Source organism: Gambusia affinis, linkage group LG06, assembly GCF_019740435.1.
Source record: "Gambusia affinis linkage group LG06, SWU_Gaff_1.0, whole genome shotgun sequence".
Taxonomy (NCBI): domain Eukaryota; kingdom Metazoa; phylum Chordata; class Actinopteri; order Cyprinodontiformes; family Poeciliidae; genus Gambusia; species Gambusia affinis.
The window spans coordinates 14,160,012-14,180,692 of NC_057873.1; the positions used below are offsets into that span (position 1 = coordinate 14,160,012).

The window sequence follows — 20,681 nt, forward strand, 5'->3', positions numbered from 1 at the left end:
TGAAAAAAATACACACCCCTTTGGAGTGTTGAAAGCGTATTAAAAAAAAAAGGTTTTAATATTGAGAGGGTAAAATGAAAACTGTCGGGCAGACTTGGTCCAGGTTTGATTGTTAGTTTTAAGCAACAGATCTGAGGCAAAAGGCAGATTGCAACATGAAGCCCCATGTTTCCAAGTGTTGCTAAATTTGGGATGGGAGTGAAGCCAAACATTTACCCCATCCGTAAACGCCCAAAACCTGCGCCATTTTTTAAAGCGTGTTGAGAAAAGTGGATGGGACACTGCTTAGAAAGAAATAAACCTGGCACTAACTCCGTGTTGTCAAGTTGAAAGAATGGGAGTCTGATTCACGTTAAGACTTGAAAGCATCATAAATAGAAAGGTCAAACGTTGGAGCTGATCATGTAGCTTGGTTATATTTAACTTCTTAATTGATTCAATAAATGGATGTGTGTGGCGCCACCTGTAGATTACTTCAGAACCCGCTGTACAAGCATATTAGTTACACTTGGTCCATTTATAGGTGCAGATAAAGCCATGTGTGCGTGCATTACAGCGTGTAAGCGTCAACATACAATATCCTCTTTATACACCATGAGCTGTAAATAGCTTTTATGAACAACAACAAAGACTCAAAGGCATGTGTTGAAGCCAGATGAATAACAATACAGCAGTCAAGTGAAAAGAGCTTTATAGAGAAAATGTTCACTTTAAAACATGTTTTACAGATTAGAGTTTAAAAAATAAAACCCACAGAAAAGTAAAATAAAGCCCCTTTTGCTGGAAAGAGCAAGGTTGGTCTAAAAATTAAAAAAGTTGGTGCCCTGTGTTTGTTTCAATGTTGCTGGTGGAATTTATAGTTTTATAAGTTGATGTTCTTTTCAGCATACATACCTGAAAATTTGTTTACATTGTTAGGAGCACCATTTAAGCACAATTGCATAACATAAATCTGGTAAGTATCATACATTTTTGAAGTCTTTTTTTTTTTTTTTTATCTTTTTTGCCATTCAAGATTCACTGCCAGTCATGTTGTATCTGCTTCTGCAACATTACAATCACTTTCAGAATATCCAGAACAGCTGAGGACAAAACTGTGACATCAAAGAAAAATGTTCAAATTTAAAAAGACCTTTAAAAAGAGGCCTTAAAGGCATGAGTTATTAAATCCTCAAATTGGTGAGATCATTTACAAACGACCTGAGTATATACACAATGATTTTTAACCTAATTCAGATTTTCTTAAAAGAAATGTCCACAAAAAATGTGAAGAACTTATTTTTTTTCCCAACAAATATGTAACTCAGTAACGTCGCCATCTGTGAGCGTACTCTTTGAGGCCACGATTGGCAGCCCGTTCATCACGACTGTTTCCACCTCGGCTGTCGTGGTGTCGATTACCACCACTCCTGTCATTCTGGTGGTGGTAGTTCTCCCGGCTGTGGCTGTGCTGCTGATGACGACCAGAGCCATACTCATCCCCGTGGCGCTGGCTTCTGCCGCCGCTGTTCATTTGGGTTCGATCATGCCTGTAGTGATCGCCGTCCTGGTGCCTCAACTCCCCTCTGCCAGAATTTCCAGGAGCGGGCGACTGCCGGTGGAAAGACTTGGCAAAAGTGCCGTTAAGCTGCTCGAGCTGCTGCATATGGAGCTGCCATAGGTTGTTCCTCTGTGGATGTAGAAAAAGACTGGTAAGAGAGGCGTGAGTTTTTTTGTTTTTTGAGTTTTTACTTTGTAGGCCGAGAAATAGTGTTACCATGACATGCTTCGGGAGATTGTCAGGCGATGAAAATGACCTCTGCATTTGGTGTGGAGGCGTGTATGGAGGAGAACTAAACTGGATTGGCATCCTGTAGGGGAATAAAAACATAAATTGGAAAATGTTACATTTATTAAAAAGTTTGTACCAAAACCCTTGCTTCTCATATTTTCATTTACAACACCACCACTCTTAAACAAAAAAAGATTTCAGTAGAGCACACATCCAAGATTTACATGAAAGATATTTCAAACAAACTTTAGCTTCTTTATACAGAAAAGAACAAAATTTTCTCTTAAGAGCAAGATCTTGGTGAGTGTTTGCACATTTGTATGGCTGAAGTTCAGTTTGGTCCACACTTACATCTTCAATGCGTTATTCCTTTAAACTAATCAATACAAAGGATGAAAGCTTCACAATTTACACAACATGCCAAGTTATGTCTGTACACTGATTCTGTTGTCATTGGACTTTTGTAGCAAACAACAAACTTATTTCCTGCAAGTTCTGTGCTAGAGATAGTGGTTTTGAATGAAAGTGAAAATTAAAAAATTCAAATATTACCATTTATGAATCACAGAACATGTGCCTAACTTTTAAGAAATCCACCAATGACCATGCTGTTTCTAAGAATTTGGTTAACGGGGGAAAGAAACACATCGACAAGTGATCAGGAAAAAATACAAAATAAAATAAAAAAAATCAAGGGAAAACTTCCTAATGAATCCATACTTGATGTATAATGTCTGTTGATATTTACTGAGAAAAATTTAAAACCCGTGCACATATTTTCCCCAATAAAAGAAAGTAAATGGTATAAATAGCAGAAAAAGAGGACATTTATTATTTTAGCCTGCTGTGTTTTTTATTTTTTTTATTGCAAATACTTCCAGAATTATTGCTGAAAAACAGAATAAGTTGGAACAAATAAACTTGTAACTGGACTAACTGGAGTAACTAAAGCTATTTAGTTACTTAAACTAACTGTACACACTGCCAAGTACAGGGTACTGGTTACATTGGTATTTTTCAGTTAGAAGCACAGCCACTAAATTTACATGCATTTTTGCAGTACAACATATTTAAAAAAGGTCAATTTCATGACTTACCATTCAAATTGACAGCAAAGTTAATAATATGGTTAACAGTGAATGTGAATGTCTGGTTTTACCTACATATTATTACATAAAACTGCAAATAACATGGCAGTGTTAAGTATTGATTACGAGTATTGATGTTAATCAGCTGTTGCAGACCAACAACCTGGTAAATTATTACCAGTGATTTCTTCCTTGGTAATAAATAGATAAGAGTGGTCTTTTTTTTACTGTAAGCACATAAATGAGCTATAAAAAAAATAAAGTAAAATTCTAGCCAGTCTTTATCAAAGGTACAACACAGGTAATAGATGCAAGCGACTGAACACAAAGAGGAAGGAAGAAACTGCTCAACATGCATACTTGTCTATGTACTCATGTACTTATGACACATCAGCAGGGTTGGCTCAGTTACTGTTCCACTCTTAAGAGCGCAAAAAGAGCAAGTATGATCAATGGCCCTGGATATGTTCTTTTTTGGCTATTATATCGAGTCACTGGACTTAATCCAGAAAGATATCACACATTGCACAGCATAACCACCAGAAATAAAAGGCGAAAGTGAGTGCAGAAAGTTACTGTTTCTTTAGTCCACCATAAATTTCTTACAAAACATTTTAGGATGTTTCTCAGTAGATATCAAAACTCAAAGCATCTATGCAGTCAATTAATAAAAAAAAAAAAAAAAATTAAAAGCAGAGTTTCTACAAGTTTCACCAGATCAAACTGATAATTTGATGTTCATGTGAAGAGCAAACTGTTTTCATAACTACATTTTGTTTTATTCAAACGACTGCAGTAGAGTTTAGATTTACAGCCTGAGGTCAACCAAATATTCGGGCTGAAACTTGTCAAAACCGTATCCTTGATGTTCGGGTGCATTTTTAATAAGCCTACAATACATAAAGCACAGTGTATACTTAAAATAAGAATGCATGTAGTCCTCATTATTCTATTAATCTATTTATTAAAGTCTAAATAGATGAGTATAGGCCTGTCACCATAACAAATTTTGTTGAGCAATTAATTGTCTCAAAAATTATTGCAATAAACGATAATGTTGTTTGAAGACCTTTTTACACTGATTTAATTGGAATGGCGTAATAACGCATGCGATTTCCTGCCAAAGATAGATACACTTTATTTTCAAAAGAACACTTAACATTGGAACTGATAAACAAAAATTAAAATAAAATGGATTCTCTGTCTCCATTAACAAAAAATATACTTGAATAAAATCTAAACAACATAAAGCCAAAGTGGAAATAAATGCTGCTTCAACCAAAAGAGTGCAGATTATGAAGTCTGCATACTATATTGCCCTTCAGTAATCATTAGGTTTAAATAGAGAAGATGGGCACATCCAACTACCTGATGTAATAGTTAACACTACACAATTTTTTGCCCCAATTTTCCCTTTATGACAATCCTAGATTGTCCTAAGATTGTCGCTAACGATTTTGTAACCGATGATCCTGTAGTGTGTGGTGTGTTACGGTAAATCCGCTCCAATCTAAATCAGGGGTTTCCCCCGACTGGGAGCATTAACGCAGCCTGCTGAATGTGACAAGTAGACAATCAGAAAGAGCACATTTCCCTCTGTGCTTTCTGAGGGAAAATTATGGCGGGAAAATTGGAGATGATATATGGAAACAACATTAATGTTTATTCAACATTTTATGCAGAAATACAGAAATGACAAGGGGAGGAGTTGGAGCAAAATTGCTACCGCAGTTGATAAACCCAGTAACTTTTTAGCTGTTCTTCATTAACATGACATAAATAGGTTGTAATGATTTTCATTCAGTCAGAACTGACACTAGAGCCACATGCGTTGCAGGTAGGTTGCAGTAAAGCACTGATTAATGCCTGGTTTTAAAATTAGTTAACTGAACTTGTAGCCATTATTTTGTGCCCATTGTTGGACACCACACGGCACAATCAAACGCGATCAAACTGTCATACCTAGGATTTCTGTTGGCTAATGTTTGATCTCTCAGGTTTTAAAAATGGGCCGACAATCGGCAGACAGCTCTAAGATCGTGTAGTGTGCGCTGGACATTACAATAAGAAAATAAGGAAGGGAGGGTGAGTAGAGAGCACCGGAGTTAAGACTTTTTTCATTAAGTGTCATCAACAGAAAAAAAAAGGCCGGAAGAAACAATAGAGCCGATAATTAAAATGAGGTCAATAGTTTTAATTTATTGTGCGATTAATTTATTTTTTGCTTATTGCGACAGGCCTAGATGAGAAGGTAGTTTACCTTGATGAAGAAAGGAAGAATGTAAGGTGCAGAAGTTAATTAGACTGAAACAAGCACAGCGCACTGGCCCTGCCCAGCACTGCTCCCATCAATCACTCATCCCAGAAGTTTTGCTACTGACACGCCCTGTAGTTACAACATGTGACAAAATGGAGCTGGAAAATGTCAAACAAAAGCTAAAAATGAGAGAAGTTACACGACTAAACCAAAAAAATGCAAAGTCAGAGGCCTGGAAGTATTTTAAACTGGTTGTTGATCTCTACAAGACATGCACTGGCCTCTCTGACTGCAACAAGTGTGTTGCTTTTCTCTCCTATGTCAGGTTTACTTTGGGATGGAACCTCTAACTGAAGTCAATTAGTAGGGTTGGATGAAGCTCGGACACAATATCTATGAGCGTGGGCCTGGTCAGATTCTTTAGGCCCAGTCTAAACTTTACTCTGCAGGAGGAGACACCACAGTCCCCAGTGATCCTCTTAAACATTCTCGCCTCCATTTTTAAATCAGGAGTACTTGCTGATAATTTAACAACCAATGTATTAATTCCCTGTATTAGTTTTATTTTAATAAGAGGTTGGGGGCATAATATATAGGGCACTTATGTATTCTTACCTTTGGCCATGAGGATTTGGAGTATTTGCAGGACTAGAATTCTGGGAGTTTCCTGGACTGCTATGACTGCTACCTATGAAAAAAAGTGATTTTAAAAAAAATGAAATGTTACATTCTAGGTTTATATTTTAGATTTATTCCAAAGTGTTTTGTGCTGCTTTATACTTAAGTAACAGAGAAAATAATCTGTACAACCTTCTGTCTATATATATATTTTTAAATATGTTTAAGCTTGCCAGTACCAACAAAATATTAAATTTTGCTAAACTTTGATTATTAATTTGAGAAAAAAGTTTTATTTACAGAGCATTACTTCTTACCATGCAGTGAAAATCTGCATATTACTACTGCTTATTCAGTAGTAGCATTGATGCAATTTGTGAACATCGTTTCAAGCATTCCTAGCCAAACTTTAATTTCCCACATGTTAGGAGGCATAAAAGTCTCCTCAGGAGAGAGGCTTTTAGGCCAAAATTAAGAGATTAATCTGTGTTATGGAATATTAACACACTAAAAATTTCAGATTAATCATATGTATAAACGCACTCAGATTGACAAGCCTAAAATATATCTATATATGACAAAATATTAGCACTTCTGCCTGCTAGTTTCTATTCATTTCATGGACCTTTGTGGGTTTTCATTTATTAACTAATAAATGGGTAGCAGCAATTTTCTCCATGAGTGTATGATATATTGAATAATTAAAAATGTTACATTGAATTAAGTATTTTTATTTCTACAATAAATTAAACTGATGTTTCTTCTCCAATTTAGCAAATAGAAATAATACTAATTGATCTAAAACAGGACAAGTTTATTTCAGACAGCGAGAATAAAAGCATTGTTACTGTGTGAATTTACATGAATGTACATATTTTTATTCATACAGACAGACATATGTTCTGGTAATTTTGTAACATTCCATGTATCCTTACATATCTGATATTGAAATGTAACTATTTGCAATTTTTATGAACTAATTTAAAATGTAATATTATTTACTAAGTAAATTGTTTGAACTCCATCTATTGATAATTTAATGCAAATATCGATAGATTAACTCTAATTTGTGGTCACATTATTTACAATGACTGAGATGTTAAACGAATCGCTTAAAAACAACTGATTTCTCACCCGTTCTGAACTGGACTTGGATGGTTTTTCCATACAGCGATGTCCCATTTAGAAGTTGCATGGCATAAGGCACCGACACCTCATGTTTATAAACTGCAAAGCCAAATGTTTTCTGTTTCCCATCCGAATCTTTAGGGATTTTAGTTCGGATAAGCGGTCCAGCCTGCAAACACAAACAACGTTACGAAACCTTAGAAATTACACGCTAACAGAATAACTTTAGTGTACAAAACAAAAATGTTAATAAAGAAGAAAATTTAAAGAAAGCTTAAGATAATATCATGTTCGTAAATTACAACTCTGGCATGTCTGTCAACCATTTTCTCGGGATTAGCATTAGCCTGCCGTTACAAACAAACAGGACATCTGCTAGCTTGTGGCTAACAACAACAGCACCTGTAAAAACAGCTCGAACAGGAGTTCCTCCGTAACTCGGGTATCTAAATTTCTTATGAAGAGAGTGCGATCCGCTTCGTCTTCTATACCCATCGTATTAGAGGTGCAAGTGAAACTTTTTAGTAAAACAAACAAACACCGACACTAGCATGAAAAACACCGAGGCATTCAAAAGTAAGCACCTCTGTTTTCTTCTTTCTGAGTCTTCTTCATTACGGAAGCATTACTGCCACCAACTGGTAAGGAGTGTGGACAACATCCATCCATTTTCTGTTCACCCTTGTCCGGGAGGGTTGCTGGTGCCGATCTCCAGCTACGTTCCGGGCGGGAGGCGGAGTTCACCCTGGACAGCTCGCCAGTCTGTCGCAGGGCAACACAGAGACATACAGGACAAACAACCATTCACACACACACTCACACCTAGGGAGAATTTAGAGAGACCAATTAACCCGACAGTGGTGGGAGGAAGCCGGAGAACCCGGACAGAACCCACGCATGCACAGGGAGAACATGCAAACTCCATGCAGAAAGACCCCGGGCCGGGAATCGAACCCAGGACCTTCTTGTTGCAAGGCAACAGCTCTACCAACTGTGCCACTGTGCATCCTTGTGGACAACATGACAAAAATAAAATAAAATATATTATAATGTCATTTATGTATTATTCATATTTTAAGCATTGCTTTTTTTTTTTTTGTTCAGTTTCGAGTTTCAAGTGTTGTTAAAACTGATTTTAGACGCACTCTTACATGTAGTTTAAAATAAACATGTTTCCACCACATCTTTCCATCAACATCTTTCCACATCAACATGGAAAGATGTTGATGTGAGAAGTTGCCAATTTGAAAACAAAAATCAGCCTTCCACTTAATAAATGTGGGTATTCTGAACTGTTTTAATTTTTTCAGTGGGAAATCCAACTTCATTTTTCTGTCTGGGAAGTTGAAATTCCCCAGTTCTGAGTACAAATAGAAAGCAGCATAATCCATAATCAGCATCTGAGGGAGGACTCTCCCAGATATTCAGAACAAATCTTAAATCCATGGCTCCCATAGACTTTACTTACTCCACAGATGCAGGCATACAGCACAGACCAAAACTTTGGACACACCTTCTAATTGTACTCAATACAATTAGATATATGAGAGACTGCCACACCTATTTAAAACCAAAACAAATCAGTTATTATTAAATTTATTATTTATTAAGTGGAAGGCTGATTTTGAAAGCAAAATCAGCCTTCCACTTAATAAATGTGGGTATTCTGAACTGTTTTAATATTTTTTCTGACTAGGAAGTTGGAATTTCCCAGTCTGAATACAACTAGAAAGCAGCATAATCCTTCCCTATACTACCCCTTGAGCCTAAAGCAAACCAACATGCATAACACTGCTTAGTGCACTGGAGTGTGTAATCTAAAACCTGTGTGTCAACACACAATGTTTTAAAGGGGCAGTATTATGTATTTTCCACAGACATAGTGTCAGGTTTATAGCAAAAGTAATGTTGCTTTCAGTTGCTATTAAAAAAAGCTCTATATATCAAACATGACTTAAACGAAGTTTGACTTCACAATTTTACGCCCTGAAATTGGACTTCTATCAACTAAAGAAGCTCTTGCTCTTTCCGATTCTCTGCCTTTAACATGTCATCACAGCAACTTTTCTCCAATAATCCTTTCACAATATTTTTACCAGCATTTCACCAAGAAGTTGCTTGTGTGATGAGCTCAGCGTAATAGCAGTTCCACAATGTGTTTGCTGCTGCTGCTTGTCTGAATGAGCTGAGCGGGGGATTCCCAGAAATTGGACCATGAAATTTAGAGGTTGTCTTCTGCTGTCTGAATGAAATCAAGGAACCGTGGTGGCTTAAAGGTGGCAACTAAAAAAGAGGAAATGGGCTTTAGAAGTAGATATGCTATGACAACTGAGTCTAACTTGACTGAGTCAAGTGGTTATTCTCTCTTTTTCAGCCATCACCTGTAAAAAGAATATAAATATCACATGTATCTAAAGCTTTCATATTAAAGCAAAATTTTATTTTTAAGTAAGCATTATTTCAAGAAAGCAATTTCTCTGTTTAACCCTTCTGACATGGTTGCCCAACTATTTTTAATGACTTTGATTTGGTGTTTTTCACTGAAGGATTTTAGTGTTTCTTTATCTGTCCATTCATTCATCCATGTCAACTGTGACTAACTGTATTTTCTTGACAGCTTTTGAGTTTTGAATTAAGATGTAAGACTTTGCATTAGACACCTAAATTCATATGTTTCGTGAAATTAGGAACAACATAGTGTGAACTGTACATTTAAACTGTAAATGAAAAGTTTATTGTGTAAGGTAGATTGCCATTTGGCTGATAAAAAAAAAAGCAATTATTCAGGATTAGTATGTATTGTTTGTCACTGTAGACATGTATAATGAGAGTAAAAGGTGAATTAAAGGAGCTTTTCACACTACATGATGATTTATATCATTCAATCATTCCAAAGAGGTTTGCAACATTAATTTGCCCTATTCACGCTGCTTATCCCTCTTCTCTAATTGAAAAGGACATTTTAATTTCCAGAAATTGTTACAAGACTGACAAAGGTTATAGATGAATACGGATTCACACTGAGACTTTAAATTGCTAATTGTTTTGTGCTGTTTTAATAATTTTTAATGTACTCTCTTTACATGTTGAATGCATTTTTTAACCCTGTTTTAACCACTTTCCTATCCGTCCATCTAGCTGTCACATTATTATTTTTTTCTTACTTTTTAGTTTATTCTGATTGGGTCAGTGCCTTAAATTGTCCGGAACCAAGTGCCTCTAATGTCCGTGATGTGTCTGACTGTGGAGGTCGAGCGAGCAATTTTAGAGGCTTTGCTCTCATTGTTATCAGATGGATTCTCGTGCTCGGTACTCCATGTTAATTAGATCAATTTGTCTGGTAATGAATTTCTCCTTCATGCCTGAGAAACATCTTCACGGATTCTGCCATGGTTAGGTGGTATTGGAGTAGCGGTGCGTAAGGTAATAGTTGATGCAAATTAGGCCACAGTCAGAACTGTGGCTCATTTCCATATTTTCTGGTTTAATTTAATATGAAACATCAAAGTGAGGGGGATGCAACAGACATACACACTAAGAATCTGGCTTATGACATGTGTTTTACATGCAAGGCAGAGTTTTGATTGCATTTTTCATATGGCAGTAAACTCCGCAGTGTAAATGGTGGGCTTAGTTGTTAACACATGCTCTGCATGTAAAGCTCCAAAGCAACAAGATTCTTTTAATTTAATATTATCAAAGGGAAGCAGTAAAACTCAACCATAAAATTCACACCTGTGTAGTTCTGCAATGAACACCCTTGAATCTATTTTTAGTTCCTATATGGTTATTACTCCAAACAATTCCCTTAGGTCATTATTATCCTCGATTTACAACTACAAGGCAGGTTTCATGGGAGCTGAAAGAGAGAGTAAAATGGAGGACGAAGCAGGCAGCGACATTAAGCATGCAAACATGTAATTGTTCTCTCATACTGTGAGAGCAGCGTGTAGTTCAAAGGATTACCAGTAGGGGGTAGCATTGATCCGCTGAAAAATTGAACAGTTCAGGCAGCACAGGCTTTTTCTGTGAGATTCTTTTTCTGTGAGATCCATCCATCCATCCATCCATCCATCCATCCATCCATCCATCCATCCATCCATCCATCCATCCATCCATTCATTCATTCATTCATTCATTCATTCATTCATTCATTCATTCATCCATCCATCCATCCATCCATCCATCCATCCATCCATCCATCCGCTTATGAATAGAAACTGAAATGCTTATGAATTTTCTCCCTCTGCGTATCACCCACTGTCATGTCTTAGATGTTGTAAACAAACAGTTTTAGAAATAGCATCACTCCCATTATTTAAATAACTGTTTGTATCCAGAATAGACCTGAATTTTTCTAGCAACATCTAATGAAAAGAAGCAGGGCTAAGAAATTTTTTTTTACACCACACAACTGTTGTGCCTCGGTGGAAATATCTACAAGATTTAATTCCTTATTCTCATTGCTACTTTTTATGCGGAATAGAAGGGGCGATATAACAGCACCTAAGCTGCGGTTGATCAATGAGTCACATTATGTATGTCATTAAAATTATTTTAAATCTCATTATTTCATACAGCAGATACATCCAGCCTTTGAAGCTCAATGTGTTATAGAAATGCAGGGAATTGCCTAGCTCTATCTTAAGAGCCAAAGCACTGACAAGCACTCTTACACCTTTGAATCCATTTGAATCTATTGACTATTGTATATGAACAAAACCATTGTTCTAATTTACATTTAACATACCTGCTGCACTTAAATTTTCAGGCACATAGATTTAGTGACACAGAAATAAGTGTGCCAGCTTGAGTTTGCAAGATTAAACTGTTGAACTTGCCATGGGGAAAACAGTGACGAACCCCCAAATTAGGCCAAACCAGTTTCCTATTGGCTGGTATAATATGGGTGACATTTTATGGTTACTTAGCCACACAAGACGAGAATAGTCAGGCTCAACACACACACATTTGTACATATACTTTGCATGTACACACTTCCAATTATGACCTCCAGCCTACGGGTGTTTGGTCGAACTGCAAAGCCAACCCACTGGTGGCTCTTCGTTAACCCCAATCTTTCCTTCTGGCTCCATCATATACATAAAAACCCCACTGCCTTCTCCTCCTTTTCATTAATATTCATAATTCATGTGGAATGAAGTGAATTGGGATCATTAAATGCGCATGAATATTTGTCGGATGAAAGTTTAATTAAGCCATCCCTCTTTGGCAGCGTGATGTCATCATAGCAGCTTCCCATTCACTGCATCCAGCACAGCTTAATGGTCTGTGCCTTCTAAAGTGCTACTCTGGGCTCACCAGGCAGTCACTGCCCCACCTACATGCACAATCTTATTTTACACCTCTTGAGTTGATATTTGATAGAACCAATTGACACGGATGGCATTTGAGTGGCTTATATTGTTCCAGTTCCAATATGGGGATCAATCATGCTTAATTTAGTGCAGCAGGAGAGCCACTTTTGTGATGGATGTCATTTATTATTTAGGACTATGGCCTTATATATAGCCTATAGGCTGTGGTTTAGATGGCTGCTGGCATATGGATCAGATTGCCACAGAAGTGTTAGGCTTTACCAGGTGCATTTCAGTTTTCTTTGAAAGAAAATGAAATAACACTTTGTATATTGCTGCAGAAGAAAAGTTACTGCTTACATTTACAAACACAAACAAGTGTTGCCCATCCTATTCTACAGAGAAAAGCAATAAATTACAGTTAGTTTTCACTTTGCAATCAAACTTAAATTGGGATTTGGAGAAAATATCCCAGTTGGGGTTTGGAGGACACACAAACAGGTATTTCTAAAAAGTATTCAGCATCTTACAGATTTCTTCTAGTTTTGCTTCACTGTCACTCTTAAATTTTTGCATGATCAAATTAATTTTGTGTCATAGATAATATGAGTAGTTTTCAAATGCTAACTTTATTTATTAATGGAAAAAAAAAATGCTTTTCAAAATTAACAATGACCCAGTATTACAGTTATATCTAATGAATGTCATTGTTAGTGGAAGGAGTAGTCAGCAATCAAAAATCATGTTGCTTTTTAAAGCTAACTATGCCATCACTGGTCACGACATGAGTAAAAAGGGCAGCTAATTTTTCACAGCACTGTATGCAGAGAACAGCTCATCACTGGCATGATGCCACACCGTTTCACCACCCACTCAAGGCAAATAGATTCAATAATCTAATGAAAGGTGCCCATGCACTTCTTTTCTGCACCACTTTCCATTTTCTTCTCGCAACACGCCTTTTATCCAAGTATCGTCATTGCATGTTAGTGCTGCCCTAATATGCTGTGACTGCGTCCCTCTCACACAAACACACACACGCACACGCACGCACACGCCCCCCCCACACACACACGCACGTACAGTAGGCTTTTCTATCTTCACAATGATTTTGTATTCACTTCCATTTATTTTTCATTCATTACTGTAGTCTATTCTTGATCCTAACCAATTATCAGTGCATGCCTAACCCTAAACCTAACCTAACTCAAAAACAGCACTTATTCCTATGGGGCACAGGTTTTGGCTGTGATAAGTAGTAGTTGGTCCCCACAATATAGTATGTGTTAGGAAAATGGTCCTTGCAATGTATCAAACACACACAATCACATATTAGGAGAACAAACTACCCTGCTGCTGTAGTGCTGCAGTGCTGAGTAGCACTATAAGAAAAAGGGAGAGGGAAAGAGAGAGAGATATCTGGCAAGGACCCCAAACCGCAAAAAATGGACCGCAGGAGGCCAAAAACTTAAAAATCAACCATCTTATTACTCAACAGACCATAATAAGAGCATTAGCTGAAATATTTGAAGTTATTAATAAGTGCATAAAATGAGCATCTGTTGCAGCAAATGAAAATAGGCTATGCTTGTTTTTTATCCAGTAATCACTCTACCCCCACTCTACCACTGCTCCCATTACCCCTACCCCTGTGGCTGCTGCAAGAAGTGAGGTGTCAGCACATTTCAGACAGCTATAGGCTCACTTTATGCCTGCCTGTTGAGGTGAGGGCTAATGCCCTTTGCCAAAGGTGCCATATGGTGAGTGTTTTATTGCATTGGGAATCGAGAGGGAATAATTGTCCTGGAGGAGTAATTAAGAAATGGATTTTAACTGTAAAGTTCTTTGCAGCAAAAATATCTAACTTCTCTAAATATATTCTGTGCAGGTCTTTTTTTTTCTTCCTTACCTCCTGCTGCTTTTTAAAGCCTCCAACACCTTTTGGAAAAGATAATGAGCTCTGTCAAGAAGCACAAAGAGACTGCTCCTTTTTGCTCCCCCATACCTCCAGCTCCAAAAGTAAGCTTTTGCCTTCTTCTCCTCTTCATTATAATCAACAGCAGAGTGTCCCATATTCTTTGCTACTGAGCAGAACATGCCCTCAGAGACAGTCAATATTGCAGTTTATAACCTATAACTCTAAGCTCCACCCCAGAAAGAAAAAGTTTTCCCTTTGAAGATTCTCATCACTATGGTAATCAGCTGATCAGAGGGTGTTATGCCAACTTCTTGTTATGCAAATATTTGATTTACATGCAAAACCTCTGGATTAAAAGTTTAATTTGTTCTTGAGTTTTTGCTTGGAGTCTGACTGCCATCAATAGCTTATTGCAGAGAGGAAATTTACCATTGATCATTTATTGCAGAGAGGAAATTACAGTTAGATGAAGATTTACTCGAATAGCCTGATCACTAAATGTAGTAGTCACATTAGGAAAAAAATAGTCCTACAATGATTTGAAGTTTAAGTCTTTAAATGTATGGACATTTTTAAAGCAAACGTGCTCTCATCAGGTATGAGGAGAGTTATTTTTTGCCAGAACAGGGAAGGGTGGTACAAGCCAAATGAAGAGAGAAAATGTTATGGGCAGTAAAAAACTTCCCTTTCCAGCATGACGAGAGCTTTAAACATACAATCACAGCTTGGCAATAGAATACTTTCACTTCTGAATCCAATGGAGAATTTGTTTTAAGACTTGGAACTAATTCTCACAAATACTCTCCATCCGACTGGGCAAAAATGTTGCTTCTCTGAATGGATAAAGCTGGTAAGGGTATAGCCCCAAAGACCTGCGGCAATATCAAAACCAGATTTACATTTTTATTATGCACTACTTTGCAAAATCACAAAATATTCCAATTAAATTCATTAAAGTGTTTTGTTGGGGCTGCACAGTGGCGCAGTTGGTAGAGCTGTTGCCTTGCAGCAAGAAGGTCCTGGGTTTGATTCCCGGCCCGGGGTCTTTCTGCATGGAGTTTGCATGTTCTCCCTGTGCATGTGTGGGTTCTCTCCGGGTTCTCCGGCTTCCTCCCACAGTTCAAAAACATGACTGTCAGGTTAATTGGTCTCTGTAAATTATCCCTAGGTGTGAGTGTGTGTGTGAATGGTTGTGTGTCCTGTCTGTTTTCTGTGTTGCCCTGCGACAGACTGGCGACCTGTCCAGGGTGTACCCTGCCTCTCGCCCGGAACGTTAGCTGGGGATAGGCACCAGCAACCCTCCTGACCCCATTAGGGACAAAGGGATATAGAAATAGAAAATGGATGGATGAAGTGTTTTGTTGAATCTTGAGAAACTGAAAATTTCAAAGTCTGTGAATACGCTGCAAAGAACTGTAATTTCTATTCAAATTGGTCATTTATTGAAGAAGTTGTCTGAGGAGAGCTGTAAAAAGTAATTTCTCAGTCTAAATTTTTACAATAGCCATTTCAGTCCATCGCCTGTCCTATTGGGAAAAAGGCACACAGCCAACCTTCATGCACACAGTAGGCTCTTTTGAGAGCTTAGAGTTGTTGTTTATTTTTTTCCTCCTTCGCCCCCAGCTTAGGCCCGTTATCGTCACTGTCAGGGCAAAGCATATTACTTCAAACTCATGCAGGAGCTGCTTGAGGCTCACTGTGTTCCTCAGCACAAAATAAGAGGAAGAAAAGTTCAAGAGGAGTTTGGCACATCCGGCAAGATGGGACCATGTCAAATTCACTGAAGGCTGTTCCAGGCATTTGGGTCTGTTGTTGTCACAACTAATATCGTGTGGTCGCTCTATCCTTGGCTTGTGGGTTTCTCTGTACAGAAATGTGCAGCATTTGCCTTGACATGCAGTCTGTTTATTTAGAATGTCAGGGAATTGGAGACGAACTGTGAAGCTGCAACAGCAGATCTTGAAGGACAGGTTTTGTGTGGGTCTCTGTGAGATAATATCTCTATCTAACAGTCACTTAAATGCCGATGTTGTGGATGAGTGTGGATTATTACTTATCATGACAGATAATTTATTTTGGATTTTGAAAGCAGGGTGTGATAAAAAAAATGCATACAATCATTTTATGCAGAAATGTATTTATTTGCCTTTTACATTTTACCAATGAATGCATTTCATTCATAATTATCCATGTGGACTACACAAATGAATGAGAAAAGTAAATATTTTAAATAACTATTTTTCCTCCAATTATCTATTTTGACCGTCTTATTTATTTACAAATGTTTGTAAATAAATAATGGAAATTATTATTGGGGATGCACAATATATCAGTATTGACAATGGTGTAGGTCAATGATAGTTATTTTTTAACATAATCATCAGTTGGATTAGTGAAACTGGGTTGATACAAACTACCAATGTTTATTTCTATCATGTTGCAGATTGTGTATGAGTTTCAGGAAGTGTAGGGTTGGCGGCGAGGTTTGTGTTTGGCCATGTCACAGCGACAGTGATGCAACACACATCAAAAGACAAAAGGGCTGTTATATTCTATGGATTGCGCCAGACAATTGAAACATGCCTGTTGGTCCCCTTAAAAACAATGGAAACTCAAATATTTTCATTACTCAATAAAATACTTTGGATGCCCTGAACAGAACAGGAAAAGTGGACATGTCAGGATAAAATGGATCATTTGGTCACCCTGCCTTTAGTTATATCTGCTTAAGACACATAAATATGTACAGTGTATTTTGTGATGTATTGTGAGAACAAAAAAGAAATACTTGTACTTTCTTGTTCATTCCATCTTTATGCCATTCTTGCTTTGCATATGTTCCTCACTCCATCCCAGTTCTTAATATTTCTGCTTTTTTTTTTTTTTTTAAAGCTAGCAGTTTTGTAGGTTGCTTTTTCACTCTTTTCTCCTCTGTTAAAATGATCATTTATTTGTTTTTATGGTTACTGCACAACACAAACAGCTTTTGTTGTGTTTTACATGACAACTCCATAAATATACACATACACGTAAACACAGAGATAAGATCTAATTTATTTGGACAAACTGCAATGACGTATAGAGGTCATATGCCTGGTAAAGATTTCTTAGAAGTAGATTATGGGGAATTTGAGAACAAGACAGACAAGCAAATGTCCATGTATGATTTCCATACAGTCACATATAAACTACTTTGTGAATATTACAAATTGTAAACTGAAAAAAGTTCTTTGACATTATGCCCTTCAAAACCAGCATTGCCTATATCAATGTGCCAATGTTGGATGACCCAAATCTTAAAAGAATCAACAAATTCTTCCAAAAATAGTATTCAAACTTCCATCTGCTCTATGTTCCACCCAGAGAAATCATATTTCATCAGCCTTTCAACCCTTTATTGACAGGATGTCCACATACATTTGTCTGACAAGCATTGGGGCATGATAAAATATAAATTTTATATTTGCTGTCTGGTGTTCCTAGATGTGGGAACAAGTCCCTCTCCCCTCTGGCAACAAAAGGCAAAGGTTCACTCTGTACAATTACGAGCAGATAATGTTAATGGCATGCTGAATAGCAGAAAACATATTGACGGCACTGGCTAATAACCCGTGTATGTACAGTGTAATGTGGGGACAAATTACAAGACAGTCACTTTGCAATGATGGTCAAAAGAACGACCTATTTGTCTGAGAGAACATTTTTCAGTCATTTATTCAGTGTTCAGAAAGGCAAATTTATATTCATACTATTGAAATGTCCTTGTCTCAGAAACCCAATCCCCACCAGCTCACTCATCGTGATATTTAAACGAGAAACTGTGAAAAGGTTGAAAAATCCTGTCCATCCATGCCTCTGCACTGAAGCAAAAAAAGTGAATATCCAAATTCAAATTTATATTTCACTGAACAAGGAAACTGTCATCTAATTTGCAGAGTTAAAACTTATGATGCCACGTTAAAATGGATGAAAATGAAAAAAAAAAGAAATGCTAAAAGATGTTGCCAAGAATCAATTTTTATACTTTGCATAAATCATCAAATTGACAACCTTGCACACACTCTTAGATGTGGTGCAGCACTTGCTGGTTTGGTGCATTCTATTAAGAATCTGTCTGGAAAGTATATGAATTATGAGCATATATCCCTGCAGCAAGTGCAGAAATCATGCCATCAAGTGTTACTACAGCTGTGAGTATAGATGAGAATCCTATGCATTAGGAAAATCTAAAACAGTGATACTGTGACCATGGCTTTACAAAATACTGTAGGTGAGTATAGATGTATGCCAATTAATAAGGAGATCTCAGAATATCCAAATATTCCAGTAGAATAAAGTTTCTTCTACTTTATTTCAGTAATTCGGTTCAAAAGATGAAAGTTATTTATTACATATTTTCATTGCACAGAGATTAAATTGTTTACAGCTAATGAAAGCCCAAAACTTAGTCTCTCAGAAAATATTTCTGTTTTATAAGATGAATAAAACAGATCTTTACAATAAAAACAGCAGTTTATAGCCTGTATATTTCAGGGAAAACTGCTGATTTAACTCTTAGCATACCTTCATTGGTGCAGTCGACACTTGTGGGGTGGACTGGCAAACCGGCCTACCAGAGGTTTCCCAGGTGCGCAGGTGGATTAGGGGCTGGTGAGTTAAGCTGTTCTGCCAAATGCCTTCTCCATCTCTCCTCCTTTCCAGTCAGGCAGATCTCAGGACAGAGTGGACCTGTTCACACGTGAACGAGCACTACAGGTCCTGAAGGCTGACAATAAAGAAGTCGTCTCATAAAGGACAGCCTACGAAAACAAATAGCCTCATTAAAAACTCAACAGTAACTTGAGTAACTAGTCCTACCAGTGCAACATAAATTAAATCGCCCCATTTGTCTCTTGCATCCAGCTGAGAGATGCAGAGTGACTCCAGCTCATCATGTAATTTCTCCTGGCAGTCACTGACACTATAACCAACATTAAATAGGTTTGCATTAACAGTAGAAGATGGAGTAGGAAAAGCAAGCTATAAAATTGAAAGATGGAGCTAAAAAGTGGAGCGATAAAATAAAGCCCTGCATTACCAAATGTAAAAAAATCTGAGTTGTTTGGTGGTCCTTTCTCTAGTTCTGGGGTATATCCACCAGATATGAGAGGTCAGATGAGAGTGCCTGCTGGAGCTTAAGCATAGTTAAAATTGTTTTATTTTTCTAACTTTAAAATGTTTTTGTTGTTTTGGCTGTCACACGCTGTTTTTACAGGCCTTTAACAATTCAAATTTCTTGCATAGGCCTTAGCTGATGATGACACAGGTCAGGCAATAAACAATCAGATTGAATGTTATAGTTTGCCCGTTCTCTCAGAACACATCAAGCTGGTGTAAAGGCACTTTTTTGTTATCTCTATGTGTTTTTGTGACAGGACCAATGCAGCAGTGCTACTCTGCACCGAAAAAAAAAAAATTACACAGGAATAATTTCCAAGGAGAAGAATCAAAATGTAAGACTTTTAAAAAAAGAACCATTTACTCAACTACCAAGAGGATTACAGAACTCAGTTTTTCTGGCATTATTGTTTTGGAAAGAATCGTATAAAAAGACTCGCTCCGCGCAACTCATTTCTGTTGGTTTACAATGAAGATGTTCTATGAAAGTGGCTGATGATGATTTAGGGAGGTATGTCATCTGCTGGTGTTGGCCCACTGTGTTTCATCAAGCACTGCATGTTTTCCTCTGCTACAAGCTTAATAGAGATGCTGGTTTCATTTTCCAGCAGTACCTGACACCTGCCCACACTGCCATGACCTTGGTATCACTGTGCTTCGTTGGGCAGCAAACTTCCCTGATTTAAATCCCTTAGAGCAGGGTCGCCCAAAGTCGGTCCTCGAAGGCCGGCATCTTGCATGTTTTAGTTCTCTCCCTGGTTTAACGCACCTGAATCAAATGATGGCTTGTTAGAAGGCCTAAGAAGAACATTTACATGCTGAAAAGGTTTTTACTGCCACCAGGGAGAGAACTAAAACATGCAGGATGCCGGCCCTTGAGGACCGACTTTGGGCACCCCTGCCTTAGAGAATTTGTCTTTTATAATATTATAGAATAACAGAATAATTTATGGGTAGCGTGATAGACTTTGTGTCAGTCATACCGTTCTGGGCTAATATTATAATATTGGCTATATTATAGCCAATATTATAAAAGACGGCGTATCTGAAAAGAAATATAGTAATACGTACCTTTACTTTCTTTCAAATTTCTTTCTCTGAATCTTGCATCTGGTCCCATAGAAATGAATACTATTTTCTTTGACTCCCCCTAGTGGTCTGGAGCACTTCCGTTTTCAACACTTTTGTTTGCTGCATTTCATTCGGGGGTGTTTTCTTTTTTGTTTGCTGCATTTTATTTGCTTTTTGTTTGCCGCATTTAATTTGTGCGCGTGTCTTTTTTGTTTGCATGTTTTCTCTTTTGCTGCGCATTTGCACCTGTCGGCCACCGTAGTTGAGGAATTAAGATGATATGCATATTACTGAGTAAAACTGAAATTGAACACTGTCAAATAGTTAAGGTCAAAAACATTTAAAGATGTAAAGC

At 37.4% G+C, this 20,681-nt stretch overlaps 1 protein-coding gene across 4 annotated transcripts; it reads right to left on the reverse strand.

The window, feature by feature from the left end:
- Positions 1 to 674: 674 nt before the first annotated feature.
- rbm7 (RNA binding motif protein 7) lies at positions 675 to 20,361 on the reverse strand. 4 transcript variants are annotated; one of them, XM_044118750.1, is made up of 6 exons: positions 20,327 to 20,361; positions 18,662 to 18,897; positions 6,869 to 7,031; positions 5,732 to 5,804; positions 1,757 to 1,850; positions 675 to 1,669 (listed from the first exon to the last, which is right to left on the reverse strand). In XM_044118750.1, exons 2-6 carry the CDS (start codon positions 18,665 to 18,667, stop codon positions 1,304 to 1,306), a joined length of 702 nt encoding a protein of 233 aa, XP_043974685.1. In that variant the 5' UTR covers positions 18,668 to 18,897; positions 20,327 to 20,361; the 3' UTR covers positions 675 to 1,303. The 4 variants fall into 4 exon arrangements, with proteins under 4 accessions (XP_043974685.1, XP_043974686.1, XP_043974687.1 ...); XM_044118751.1 differs by having other exon boundaries at positions 18,662 to 18,863; positions 20,327 to 20,349; XM_044118752.1 differs by lacking the exon at positions 20,327 to 20,361 and adding an exon at positions 18,956 to 19,060 and having other exon boundaries at positions 18,662 to 18,863.
- Between the last annotated feature and the right edge of the window lie 320 nt (positions 20,362 to 20,681).

Excerpts from the sequence above, each read along its gene's own strand:
- rbm7 (XM_044118749.1), bottom strand. The coding sequence starts at position 7,357 with ATGGGTATAGAAGACGAAGCGGATCGCACTCTCTTCATAAGAAATTTA. Across the intron at positions 1,851-5,731 it reads CCAAATCCTCATGGCCAAAG|GATGCCAATCCAGTTTAGTT; the intron begins GTAAGAATACAT and ends ATTCCCCTACAG. Across the intron at positions 1,670-1,756 it reads ATCTCCCGAAGCATGTCATG|AGGAACAACCTATGGCAGCT; the intron begins GTAACACTATTT and ends CTACATCCACAG.